Here is a 14,179-nt window from a genome sequence, read left to right as displayed (position 1 = left end):
GAAATTAGATGGAGGCCTCTTTCTCACATTACATGATCTTGAAATTATCACACTAATAGAATATTGCAATTATCACATTTATAGGATGAAACAAAGTAAATGATCACATGTACAGGATGGAACAAAGTAGTTAGGTGTTAACTGAAGTTTACATAAGAAAGAAACAAACAATAATAGTTGACATCAAATTGTGAGTTGGTCAGTACACTACATTTTTATGATAACTTGTACACTGTAGATTTGAGTTTCTTCATAGTTAAGTGATACTCTTTTTCTATATTTTTGTGAAATTGCCATTAAAATTTCATTGTCGTATAGCATTAATTAGTTCAATAAAATTTCATCTCAAAAGAAACAAATTATGAAAAAGAGCAAAGGATTTTCCATATTTTTTTTATATCAACCTAATAGAGTGGTCTGTTATGTTTATCTGGACTACATAGTTGATGCCATATTTTTTGTCTTTCTCATGTTCTTATCACTTCTTGGCACAAATTTTTTTTACCTGCCCTCTTCCAAGACATTTTCTTACATCGAAATGTAATGTTTTTCTTTCATTACTCGCAGATAGGAGATTGCACGTTTTGTGACTATTAGTCGATTAATCAAGATGACTTGAAGAAACATGGGGAATTAAGGCATACAGACTCCCAAGTGTATTGCTGCTACCTTTGTACTAAAGAATTCGACAAAGGGAATGGGTTTGTGCCCCATGGCAAGGACAAAAACAGAAAAGAGTTTGATGGCCAGTTCATCTGCAACCCCTATTGGAAGGTATATTTTACAAGGAAGGACAAGGATTTGCATCTTTGTACTAATGATCGTGGATGCCATAGTGGCTGATAAGGATCATGGATGTTGTAGTATGATATGCTATGCTTGAGATCATATGTGCTTTTCTCTTTTTAGTTGAAGTGTGTTTAGGTGAAACTCCTAGCGCCGTTTCATCTCTTTGGGGGAAAGAGGCCTTATCCCCTCCCCCTTCCCTACCATCCCTGGTTTGCTTCTCTCTCGAGGTTCCTCTCGATGTATATGGGTACCTCCATTTTGTTGAGTCCGAATCTCTCTCCTTGTGAGGAGATGGTGATGTGCTTGAGCTTTAATGCTCGTTTCTGGGGCTTTATGCCTCTGTTTTGGGGCTTTATGCCTCCTTTTCGGTTTACTTCCCCAGATCTCCCCCATTCCAATCCTTTCGGCATTGTTCCTTGGCTGCCCTCCGATCGGTTCCTACTTTCCTCCTCTAGGTGTACTGGTTTTTATGGCTCTGGTGGAGATGGAGATTCTCGGGCTGACCTTTACTCAGACCCCCTCTGTCCACCTCGATCTGATTCCATCTATTGGCTATTGCAACGATCCAGCAAAGCAAGAAATCGCGTACAAAGTGGAATTTGTGTAGAACTACGGCATTGCTACGGCTCAGGTGCTTGCACCACCTCTTTCCAATCTCATGGTCCTGTTTCCCTTGCCTTGGGGCTGCTATGATTGTGGTTGGCTTATGGTGGCTGATTAGTGGTGGATTTGTGTTTCATTTGAGTTTGATGTTGTCTTGCTTATTGGGTTCTTTTGCTCCTTTTAATCCAGATTGCTTTGTCATTTTTAAGTTTGTTTATCTGATGATATCATTATCTGGGATACTGTCTTTGTTCCTGTCTACCTGATATTGCAGATTAGTTTAGTTTCTCTAGCTTCCTTACTAGGTTGTTCTGTTTGTTGTTACTGTGCCCTCCTTATTTTGGGTGAGGTTTTGAAATTGTTTGGGCCTAAATTTGACACACCAAAGAGATCCAGAAACAGGCCCGTGGTGAAATACTTATCCAGTCCCAAAAAACCCAAAGCGTAGAAAGCTGTCATATTGGGCCTTTGAAGATCAACCCACAAAATATTGTTTAAACTCAAGCCCAAGAGACTAAAGACACATTCACGTGGCTACCTCACCTCTCTGGAAAGTCAGCAATTCCAACTAGAGTTTTTATGTGAGAAGGGACGTTTCTGAAAACACTGCCGAGAAAGAAAAATCAAAGGGGCGTCTATGATCAGAGACTTTTTGCTCCAAAGCAACACACCATCTTCTAAAAAGATTTCGCAAATCACGTTTTCAAGAGCAAGAAACAGGGAGTTGTTCAGAAAATACAAAAGAAAAATCAAAACCGCCATAGGATCAGCTCACACAGACGGTGGCATTAAAATAGAAAAACCGTCAGCCAGGAAACCAGGGAAGGGATCGCTATAGGAAGTGACCACTGGGAGTCTATCTGCCATAATCGATAAAAATCTTTCCTGCTTTACGTTTTGAGAAATCTTTTGCCGCCCATTATTAAAATTTAAAACCACCTTCAAAAGGAGGGTCTCTTATAAAAACAGAAGCAGGCAAGAAAGAAAGGACACTCAACTCATCAACCAAAAAAACAACAGCAAGAAAAACAGCCAAGAGCTCACTTTAAATTCCAAGAGAAACCAACCTTAAATCAGAATTCCAAGGTTCAGACTTAGAAAACAAATTTCCTAGAACGAGATCCCTCGTTACAAATTCGGTTCAGCAAAAGCCAAGACAAACATAGTTTGAGTTTTCACAACTATGAAAACCTCAACAAATTTTACAGCATGGTTCCAGCTTGCTAAATCCTCGAGAATAGCCACTTCTGTCCCTTCAGACTGAAGAAGTCACAGTTCTGCCCGCTCAAGAGCCTCCCAAGGCTTGAAGTAGATTGAAGCTCTGCCAAAATCGAACTTTGGTATCGATTTACAGCTGAAGCCAAGCAGCTAAAGTTGTTGACAATACAGTCCAGCATAGACATACCCAGTCCAGCCCGGATCAGAAGTTTCTACCCAGGCAGAAATGGGATTCCAGCCATCCTTTTGCCTTTCTAGAGTTGATTTCTCCCTTCTTAATTTTGTAAAAGGCAGTTCTGCCTGAAACAGTACTTTATTATTATCTATTCTGGCCAGAACAACCATTTTTGATACTGAGATAAATTGTGAAAGTCCTCACCAGTCTGAGGCAAGAAAAGAACTTACTTGGGAGATATTCCTCACCCAAATTCACAATCGTTTGTTTTAGAAGTCAGTAACTTGAGGCGCATGTTATCCACTCTAAAAATAAGTCTGCTAGAATTTACATTGCTAGCAGTGGCACGCTCGCACACCAAAGAAAGCTGACTTGTCGACCAACAAGTGGTCTCCAAGCCAGTGGGGAACTTCGCCCTTCCACATCAGGAGTTAAACACGAAAACGGGTGAACAGAAATGAAGATTATCTTCCGACCCAAAAAAAAAAAAGGTGTGTTTAGGCTTTGTGGTATGGTGGTGTTATAGTCATTATGGAGTTGTTATGTTGTAGTGGGTTCTCTATAATAATGGCGTTAGTCAATGGTTGTGTTTTATATTTTCACAAAAAAAAGATGTTTTATATTTTATGTGGATCTTATATGTATTTTATGCACACAAAATTTTCAATGAACGAGCTATATATTTTATAAATGGTAATCAAGATGTTTTCATCTATATATATAAAGCAAAAGGCAGAGAATGGTGAAACATTCAAAATACCAGAAAATGCCCTTGGTTAATGCAAACATTAAGAATTAGAATTATTAATTAAATGAGGATAATATGGTAAATTCATAATTTTTCATATTAAAAAAATTAAAATTAAAAGAAAATTCAGATAATAGATCCTATTTTTATAGAACACAACTATCCATTATCTTTTTTAATTCTAAAATAAATTTAAATTTTTTAAAAAAAAGCCTCTCGCAGGCGCAGAAGCGCGTGCAGAGAGGCTAGTGATTACTTAAAATTGAAATTTAACATAACCACAAATAGATAAATATTTGACATGTAAAAATCTAATGTTTTACTAACTACTTTTTGAAACTTTAGATCATTCTATTATTTTTCCTAATTTTGGTCATTCCTAATATTTTTATATTTTACTAAAATATTTTATTTATTTATTTATAGTTACTGGTAGAGTAATAGAGAAATAATAGAAGTGAGAATAGTGGAAGAAAAACATGGAACAAATTTTTTAATGCCTATTATTATTATTTTAATATAAATATATTTACATTTTTCTGTTTATTGTAATTTTCTTTAAATTTATATTGGTTTTTTCAGTTAATTACATTCTTACTTTAAGTTTTCATGTACATAAACATCAACCCAAAAGAGAAATTAATAAATAAAAAAAAAACTAGCATACTATTCGTATGCATTAAATCAACTCAAAAGAAATATATATATATATATATGTACACATGCTTTTTGTCTTTTTTATATAGCCTATGCTGTCAGCTTTTTTGGTTTGTTTTTTTCTCTTTCTTCCTTCACCGGTTGTAGAGGTTGGTGGGATTCAATTTCAGTGTTTATTAAGAGCCATAGATTCAACTAAGCTATGTCGGCTAGGAATTATGGGAAAGTAAAGTAAGTCAGCAGCCAAAATTGTCTAGAAGATAAACAAATATGTGGCTATAAATAGCCAAGGAGGTGGAATGGAGAGCAAAGTCCGTAAGAAAGAAGAGGAGTATAAGTGAGGGTCAATAAGAAGGGTGAGTAATCCAATCCTGTTGAAGAAAACCCAGGGAAAACCAGTATGTCCGATAGTAAACAAAACGTCGCTGAGCTGGTCAACAGCGAACCCCACGACTTTCGCTCGCTGCTTTCTTCTTCCGAGAGGGACTTTCTTGTCGGCAACAATGGTGATCAGGTATATTTTCACCTCTCAATATCTGATTGTTTTACATTATTTTCACCTCAGAACTGAAGACCGAATCAACGATACTTTCGCAGTCGAAGATTAACAAGTCTTGATCTTGGGCGGTCTTCAAGGCCTTATCCTTCGTTCCCAAATCGGTAAATTGATTGATGAGTTCATATTTTGATGATTGTCAGAAGAGAAAGCTATAAAACCATGAGGTTTGTTCCCATCGATGAAAACCGATGGAAGAAAATATACTGTGGTTTACAATCTGAAAACTAAAGATGAACATATATGAGAGCTTCGTGGAGGTTAATCAAAAAAATTTAAAAAAAAATCTGTTTTTTCTTAGACCAAAGAAAGAATCAGAGAAGAATTATTAGATTCACGAATCACACCCAAAGAGTATTGAAGCGGATGTTCAATGATGGGTTGGTCACACTTTTCGGAATCGGTGACGCTAGGTTTTGTAATTGAAGCCGCACCTTCCTCCACTGCGATGGAGAATCGGAGGAGGAGGCAGCAGCTACAAGCTTTTTGAGCGACAGAACAAAGAAGAAAGAACGTGTTTTGCGCTTCTTTAATTTTTTTTTTTTTTTTTCCAGAAAACGTAGGGTAAGTCAAAATAATATAAATCTTTATATGGATTTTTAAATCAGTTTTTTCTACATATTTATATGGAAAATACAGGTCATGGGAAAATTTGTGAGAGTCGTGTAATTAGAGTCAATTTGGGGTCGTTGAATTGGGTATGTCGTCACATTGGTAGGTAGATGTATTTGCAAATAGAATATAGGGTGATTTTTACTTTAATGCAGATCGAGTTTTAGAGTTTCATGCATTAAGTTTTTAAATAATTTTATAATATTTGTTTATCTTCCAATTAGAGTCAATTTGGGGTCTTTGAATTTGGTCTATCATCATAGTGGTAGATAGATGTATTCGCAACTAGAAAATAAATGGAGGTTGAATTTGAGTGTCATAAGAAAAACCAAGTTACTATCTTCAATTGCTCTGTTTGCAAGGTTTTGGATTGGGTTAGGCTAAGTTCATATCAGGGATGGGTGAATTGTATTCAGCATTTGTTTGTGTATATATGCTCAATAGTTATATATAGTTTTTATGCATATATGAATTTAAATTCTAATCTGTTCGGATATTTGTACAATGTATTAATTCGAATCGTGGTTTATTTAAAAGTAGTGATTAGAAAAGTTCACTGAAATAGTGGAAAAGAAGATTGATTTTTAAGATGTAGAGGGGTTTGGATCGAGCATAGGCATTGGTAGTCATACCTTAGGATCCTGTGGGGATAATATGAGAGAGAGGAATCATTTGTTAAATTCTTGATTTGCAGATTAAAGTTGAAAGCTTGAAAGGGAAAAAGCTTGGGTTGTACTTTTCTGCATCATGGTGCGGTCCATGTCGACGGTTCACCCCTTCTTTAGTGGAGGTCTACAATGAACTTTCTCCCAAAGGTGATTTTGAGGTTGTATTTATCTCAGCTGATGAAGATGATGAGTCATTCAATGGGTACTTCTCCAAGATGCCGTGGCTTGCAATTCCGTTTTCTGATTCAGAGGCACGTGATCGCGTGGATAAACTGTTCAAGGTCAGAGGGATACCCCATCTTGTGATCCTTGATGAAGATGGCAAAGTTTTGAGTGACAGTGGAGTTGAGATTATTCAGGAGCATGGAGTAGACGGCTACCCTTTTACACCAGAAAAGATAAAAGAACTAAATGATCAAGAAGAAGCAGCCAGAAGGGATCAGTCCTTGAAAACGATCTTGGTCTCTCGCTTACGTGACTTTGTAATTTCAAATGACGGAAAGAATGTAAGTTTTAATGTCACTGCTTGTTTATGCTACTAACTACTAGTCTCATATTTTATACATGTATCATAAAATGTAATTTGGCCCCTAATCTGACTGTTGTTCTCAATGTGCGCATATATTAAGGTGCCTGTCTCTGAACTTGAAGGGAAGATCGTGGGTCTCTATTTTTCGTTGTCTGCATACAGTCCATGTGTTGACTTTACTCCAAAACTTTTGGAGGTTTATGAGAAGCTAAAAGCAAATGGAGAGAGCTTTGAGGTTGTGGTAATACCACTTGATGATGATGAAGAATCATTCAAGCAAGATTTTAAGAACATGCCTTGGTTTTCTTTGCCCATCGGGGACAAAAATGTTGGGAAGTTGGCTCGATACTTTGAGCTTTCAACCTTACCCACTTTGGTTATTATTGGGGCAGATGGTAAAACTGTTAGTAAGAACGTTGCTGAGGCCATTGAAGAGCATGGGGTTCTGGCTTACCCCTTCACCCCAGAGAAATTTGAAGAGCTCATTGAGATAGAAAAGGCAAAGGAGAAAGCTCAAACCCTGGAGTCAATTTTGATATCTGGGGATCGAAACTTTGTCATTGGAAAAGGTGGAACTGAGGTAAGACAATAGCTTTTAACCCCCTTTTATGGTTTCAAAAGTGACATTCTTTTGTGCATTGTGGGGCAAAAATCCCCCAGGTTTCTTTTGTCGGGGCAGGTGACCTCTTTGTATGTGTGCTTTTGTGCTGTTTGGGGTAATAAGTGAATAACAACTATTATTTGTGGATTCAGATTCCTGTGTCAGATCTGGTAGGGAAGAACATCCTCCTTTATTTCTCAGCTCATTGGTGCCCTCCATGCCGTGCCTTTCTACCAAAACTTCTTGAAGCCTACCACAAGATTAAGGCAAAGGATGATGCATTTGAAGTTATTTTCATCTCTAGTGACAGAGACCAAGACGCTTTTGATGAGTTTTTCTCTGGAATGCCATGGCTTGCTCTTCCCTTTGGTGACTCAAGAAAAGCATGCTTAAGCCGCAGATTCAAGGTGCAAGGCATCCCCATGCTTATAGCCATTGGTCCTACTGGCCAAACAGTCACAAAAGAAGCCAGACACCTCGTTATGCAGCATGGGGCAAATGCTTATCCTTTCACTGAAGAGCGGCTGAAAGAGATAGAAGCAGAGTTTGAGGAGATGGCAAAGGGGTGGCCTGAGAAGTTGAAGAGTGCACAGCATGAGGAGCATGAGCTCGTGCTTGCTCGCCGTAAAGATTATGTATGTGATGGGTGCGATGAGCCAGGAGAAGAGGGGTGGTCATTCTACTGTGAGGCGTGTGACTTTGATCTCCACCCAAAATGTGCATTAGAGGAAGATAAAGGAACCAAAAGTGATGCCAAGCAGGAACAAGATCCTCCTCAAGAAGAATGGGCGTGCGATGGTGATGTGTGTAAAAAAGCTTAAGAATAAGTATGTGTGATTTAGAGCTTAAAATCTCATATGGAGATTATTAGAGACTTGTTTATGTTTGAATGGTTTCTTTCTGTTGTGTCCCAATGTATTGTCGTTTCAGATGGTGCAGTGTTATTCTATTATAAGATCTGGTGAGATAGTGCATTTACATCGAACTCAAACTTTCCCCGGCAATTCCCAATTACTTTTTACTTTATAATCTACCGCTTTTTGTAAATTACAGGTCTTATATTTTAGTTGCATTCCACTTTTAGGATATGTGATTTCATTTAAATCCATTGTCTAACAACTACACGTAGCGTTAGTAAGAATTTATAACTCCTACACGTCGCGTTAGTAAGAATTTGTAACTGAAGTAGTTAAACGTTTATTCTTGAATGTAATGTCATGTGTTTGATCCCTGCAACCAACATTGCTTGCTTATATACAAACGTACACATCACTTCAATATAATTGATGATTATTTGCACGCTGCCAACGTGTGTCTATAAATATGTTGGGCAAGGCATGGGCCATGGCCTACACAGGAAGGTTCATTTTCTTTGAGTACTGTTATTTCCACCCACCTATCCTATTTTCTCACCCACCTTATTTTTAAACTTTTAAAGACAAATTTAACCTTATTGTAAAATGACTTAAAAGGACTTAAGGAAGAAGAAAGAGGAAAAAAAAAACGCAGACTTCTCAATTCTCAAGTAACCCTATCGTTTGACAGAGAGAAAAAAAACACATGAATACGACTCCTTGCTCATGAGAAGGTGAAGAAGGCTTTTCAGTGCTCAGAACTCAATTCTCAAATAATTTTCTTCTCTTTCTATTCATTCAACCAAATTGTTTATGAAGAAGAAAACAACATAATGGATGTTGAAGAGTAAGATTTTGGCGAAAAGGTAAGTTAATCCTATTTGAACAGAATTTCTAAGATCGTTAGGATTACTTAAAGCACTGGGAGATGAGTATTTCTTGGACTCTGAATTTTTTTATTAAACAAATTAAAAATCTGAAAACTTGGGGATGAATAAACAATTCGACGATTTGGTGAAGGCGGCTTTGGGGGTTAATGGGTCGTTGGTGGGGGATATTTTGCATGAAGATGTGATGAGCAAGTTTTGGTTTCAAGGGCTGGTCGACAACCTCTTTGCCCACCTTCCAAACTTTCTGGTATGCTGACCAGAAAGTTTGAAAAACAATCAAACACAATTTTATTACGGTTTTGAATCATATTTCAGGAAAATAGGTTGAACTAATATTTGAGAAAGAGGGAGACTTATAGCTATGGAGGAGCGTGAGCTAAAGCAGATTGGAAGGTGGGCAAAGAGTTTGCTGGGTATGTTCAAAAATTGGGGAGTGTGAGCCAACTTTTGGTTTCAAGGGTTGGTCATCTTTTGTTTGCTGAGCAGCCTTTGTCATTAAATTTAGTGATATTTTACGCTGTATTACTACGATTTAGGCCCTGTTCTTGGGAGATATATTCTTACTATTGTTTCTTGTTTTCTTTTTTCAAGGAGATGAATATTCTGGTTGTAGTAACATGGACTTTGAACAAATAGTGGATTGTACTAGTGAATTTACCACAAATGGGGTTAGTGTAAACACAAGAATTCAAATTTTGGTGTCTACAATTAGGTTTGATTGAAATAAGTAATTTTTTTTTTTCTTACACTCTTGTAAATTTATGTATAATGTGAAATTGGTGATATGCAGATATTTAACAGTAGAGAAGAATTAATACGATGGGCTCGTGAAGTTGGAAGGGCGAACGGTTTTGTTATTGTGACCTTAAGATCTGATCAAGGTGGAAAAGGAAATAAGAAGCCTAGAGTTACTTTGGGTTGTGAGAGGTATGGAGAATATAGAAAGCGAATTCCCAAAAAAAACTATAAAGGATGAGGATAGAAGACATGCAGGATCGAAAAAGTGTGGATGCCCTTTTCAATTAAAGGGTAAAAAGCTAGAAACAGATGATCATTGGATGTTGTGACCCTGAGTCTCTTTTTACTTATCCCTAGTTGGATGTTTGATGGTCATCTATTTCATTACTGTACAGTGGTTAAGGCAGTTGCTACTCCAAATTCAGCAGTCGAGTTGTCACTGACTGCAGAGAATGTTGAAAGTGTATTGGATGAAATCCGACTATATCTGATTTCCGATGGGGGAAATGTTGCATTACATGAAATTGAAGGAAATGTAGTGCACTTGAAGCTACATGGAGCATGTGGCTCCTGTCCAAGCTCTGTTATGACAATGAGATAGAGCAAAAATGAGAGAGAGATGAATGGGATGTCAGAGAGAGAAGACACGAGCAGAGAGAATAAAGAAGAGAGGAAATGAGATAATAATTAAAAGGGTATTTTAGGAATATTGGTGGGTGTAAAAATAGGATTGTGTTTTTTAAAATTTATATTGTAGGTGGAAAGATAAGGTGAGTTGGAAAATATGACAGGTGGGTGGAAATAGCAGCACTCTTTTCTTTTTGTCATAAACACGAAATAAAGGTCAGACTAAAAAAAACACGAAATAAAGGAGACTTGACCCAAGGGAGCTCATTTTTCCTGTTGCCATTTTCCACGTGCCACCTTGTTTCTCCCTTATTTTTGTGACACATGTCCTCTCATTTACAATTAACCTAACTCTGTTAACTTATCATTCAACTATCTGTTAACTTATTATTCAATTAAAAACATTAAAACTAAAAAAGTAAAAACCCAACAGCCCAATAGCCCCCGAGGAACCACCTACCCAACTCCAACAGCTGACCACCATAACCATCCCACGGTCTCCACCACCCTTCCTCTCTCTCTCTCTCTCTCTCTCTCTCTCTCTCTCTCTCTCTCTCTTTTATGTGAAGATGATCCGAGGAGAATCAAGGGTTGATTTTTGGGACGAAACAGATGTGGCAAAGATCAAAAGGCTCCAAGGCTGAAACTTTGAAGAACTGAAAAATCTAAAAAAGAGACCTTTCAAGATTTTCCGGCGTCGTCGAGGCGGAGTGCCTGTGGTTGTTTGGAGAGAAAATTTTGATTTAGTGAGGAAGGGCAAGCAAGCGTCACTGTTGATGATTCACTCGAAGTGGAGATTAGGTTGGGCAGTTCAACAATCTTAATCTGGTTCCGCAATTTTAAGAGGGAGAAAAGAAGGCTGGGGGCGGTAGGGGCAGAGGTTGTTGCCGCTGGGTTGCAGAGAAGATGAAGAAATCACGTTTGTATAATTAGTATATTTAATTTTAATAAAAATTAATAGATTTAACAAAGTTAGAGTTTTGAAATGACACATGTCAAAAAATAAGGAGGACATGATGGGCACAAAGAAAATAGTAACATGAAAATTGAACTCGGCCCAAAGTCGTCGCCAACTTCTATTGAAATAATAAAATAATATTATATTATGTTAACATAACCACGATATAGCTTTTTGTTTTTGGTTTTTTTTTTGGTGAGCCTTGATCGGGAGTTTTTGTTGTAAAATAACCTGGAATATGTGCGGATATTGAGCTGCACGTAAAGTAGATGAGACACAGTATTTAACGAGGTTCAGCTATGCCTACGTCCTCCGAGAGCAGCAGTAGTAACTTTTCCACTATGTAAAATAATAGGGCTACAACTTTAGTGTTTACAATATGTGTGGCTCACTGAATTTTCTCTCTAGGATAATTTCTCTCTGCTCTCTCTTTCCTCTTTCTTCCTTATCTTCCTCTTGTCTCTTTCCTTTTCTCTCTTTCCTCTTTTCTCTTTCCCTTCTTTCTTTCCTCTTCTCTCTTTCCTCTTCTTTGTTTCTTTCCTCTTCTTTTTCCGTTTCTCCCTTTCTCTTCTTTTCTTCTCTTCTATCTCTCTTTGCATAAGAGAGAAGCCTTTTATAAGGAAAGGGTGGATAACACCCGTGAATCTACAATCCACCTGTGAATCTACAATACAATCATGCACCAAAGTCTACAAACAAATAGTAAGTGGGCTCCACTACTTTATACTTTACAACACTCCCCCTTGGAGACCACAAATAATATGTCAGTTGCTTCATCAGACTTTGCTTGGAGAAAACCTAGTGAGGTAGAAAACTGATGGAAGGAAGAAAGAAGAGTACAACAATCTGTATAGCATACTTCTGGATGCTCCCCCTGATTAATATCTCCCCCTGATGTCTTCATAACTATCTTTGGAGTGAGAATCTTTCGGAGTGAGTGAATGATGTAGCCACCAACAATTCATATAGTAAATATATTTCCAGTGAGCTATCTCTATGTAAATCATAGAAATTTTCAGAGTCCGCGTTTCCAACAAAACTTGGGCTATTTGTAAGATCATATGAAAGAATATGCCCATACATGGTGTTATGCGGAGATAGCATCAAATCTACCTCACATCATCCCAAAATGATGGTGATGGAGTTGAGCCATATCTGGAAAATATGATGTCCGGTCCAATATACTTCCGGAAAATCCTTAAAGTGTCCAACGGATAATCCTCATAAAAATGCTTCAATACTTTCTTAGTATAAGCAAGAATCTCGTTGGCATAATGCTCGATCCTTAAGTCGAGACAAATATTTCGTGAATTCTGCAGAAGTTTTAATGTGTTGCAATCACATTCTAATCAATGTACTCACTGAGGTAATTTATGCATATTAATATTGAGTACAAATTTTGTGCTTCAAGCACATGTCCTTTAGGGACTTGCTTTATGCAATGTCAATCCTCTCAACGGATTTTGTTTAAAAGGGATTAAACTTTATGACACATTATATAGCTTTAACCCAGCTATTTATACATCTTTAGGAAATCGCTTCTGGCGATATGCTCTGTGCATTTAATAACCCTTAAAGATAATATGTTGGTCTCCGTAATTGTGTAATAAGGGGGGCACAATTGAATCTGTAAATATGGAGAAAACCCAACATTCCTTGTTTCTGCCAGAAACAGTGTGTCATACAAAGTAGGTATATTCCCTTTTATTCCGAACACCCAAGTATAACTTTCAGTATTAACAAATTTTGGGGTTCGTACTGTGGGTTGTTCCTTCACGTTCATTCTTATCTATAATGGAATTACCTCATTCCATTTTGGCCAGTGATATTGTCGACATTTAATAATTGAACATGGTTCCAATCAACACAGCCCATTGATGATTTGAGTAGCTACTCCAAAACCAAAAATTGTCATTCATCAATTCATGATCCCACCATTCTCATTTGCATGCGCATGCATCAATTATAAGCATTTCTTTGCTTTTGGGTACCCAAGCCACTGTAGGGGGCTTTTATTATGTGAGAATGTGGATTATAACCTCCAATGGAGCGTTATTTTATAGTAGGGCATGGATATTCTTCATTTAGAGAGTTGGAACATTTAGAACCCATATATCTGTCATGTTGCAGGCATGCCACAGATTAATACATACATGTCAATTAATTTATGGGACTTTAACCCATATAATTTGCTACGCATTAGGCGTGCATAATATCAATATTGACATGTCAAAGGATTGTCCTTCGGGACTTCAATCCACATCATTTGCTACGCAACAGGCGTGCATCATATTGATCACTGCTATACCCATATTTTGTTCTTATGGGACTTTAATCTGTGCAGTGTATTATCAATGTATCCAACTTGCAATCTGTAAAATTTGCGTTAATAATTCATGGATACATACAAGTCATTCTTTTGGAACGGACTTATCTCCCCATTTGGTTACCTTTCAAGATAAAATATCAAATAGGTATATAAGCATAAAATAACACAAGTATTGCTTACATCCTTAGGTGGGAGAAACTTTTCTCAAGTATCATTCAAGCTCGTATCGGCCCAGTAAATATAAAGTATCGCTTGATGATCTTGTTATATCCTGCAAGAGTAAAAATCACAACTCTTTTGCCTCTGTCAAATAACCTTCATAGTTAGGATTACTTCATGGATTCATTCTTCAGATGTTCATTCTAGAGAAATAAAATCTCTTATGAACAGAGAGTTATAAAAAGAGAAAAAATGCAAAAAGATTGTGATATTGATTGCAAGGTAAGGTAAGCAATCAAGGAAGGAAGCTGGTGGGAGCAGACAACAAGCTCTCATTTCTCCTAGTCTAGAAGGACCTCAGGAGATTAGAGCATAAGGTCGCCTTCACAGTTCCCTGATATAGCGGAAACATGATCAGGGATAGTCTTGCTTCCTGAATGGATGATCAGAGATAGTCTTGCTTCTCGG

General features: G+C 37.3%; 1 protein-coding gene across 2 annotated transcripts; it reads left to right on the top strand.

Moving 5' to 3' along the window:
* On the top strand, window positions 4,390-8,200 carry LOC18790541 (probable nucleoredoxin 1). Of its 2 annotated transcripts, XM_020565731.1 has the most exons (5): window positions 4,614-4,704; window positions 4,788-4,850; window positions 6,053-6,532; window positions 6,656-7,135; window positions 7,309-8,200. In XM_020565731.1, the coding sequence occupies exons 3-5, from the start codon at window positions 6,242-6,244 to the stop codon at window positions 7,975-7,977; spliced, it is 1,440 nt and encodes a 479-aa protein (XP_020421320.1). In that variant the 5' UTR covers window positions 4,614-4,704; window positions 4,788-4,850; window positions 6,053-6,241; the 3' UTR covers window positions 7,978-8,200. The 2 variants fall into 2 exon arrangements, with proteins under 2 accessions (XP_007225633.1, XP_020421320.1); XM_007225571.2 differs by lacking the exon at window positions 4,788-4,850 and having other exon boundaries at window positions 4,390-4,704.

The sequence above is a fragment of the Prunus persica genome, chromosome G1 (assembly GCF_000346465.2).
Source record: "Prunus persica cultivar Lovell chromosome G1, Prunus_persica_NCBIv2, whole genome shotgun sequence".
NCBI classification, from domain to species: domain Eukaryota; kingdom Viridiplantae; phylum Streptophyta; class Magnoliopsida; order Rosales; family Rosaceae; genus Prunus; species Prunus persica.
Note: the sequence above shows the minus strand (reverse complement) of the source record. Positions and strands in the feature narration are given on the sequence as shown.

What these genes read in the sequence shown, in the direction of transcription:
- LOC18790541 (XM_007225571.2), top strand. Translation starts at nt 4,591, where the DNA reads ATGTCCGATAGTAAACAAAACGTCGCTGAGCTGGTCAACAGCGAACCC. An exon ending in TCGGCAACAATGGTGATCAG is followed by an intron (nt 4,705 to 6,052) that starts GTATATTTTCAC and finishes CTTGATTTGCAG; the next exon opens with ATTAAAGTTGAAAGCTTGAA. An exon ending in TTGGAAAAGGTGGAACTGAG is followed by an intron (nt 7,136 to 7,308) that starts GTAAGACAATAG and finishes TTGTGGATTCAG; the next exon opens with ATTCCTGTGTCAGATCTGGT.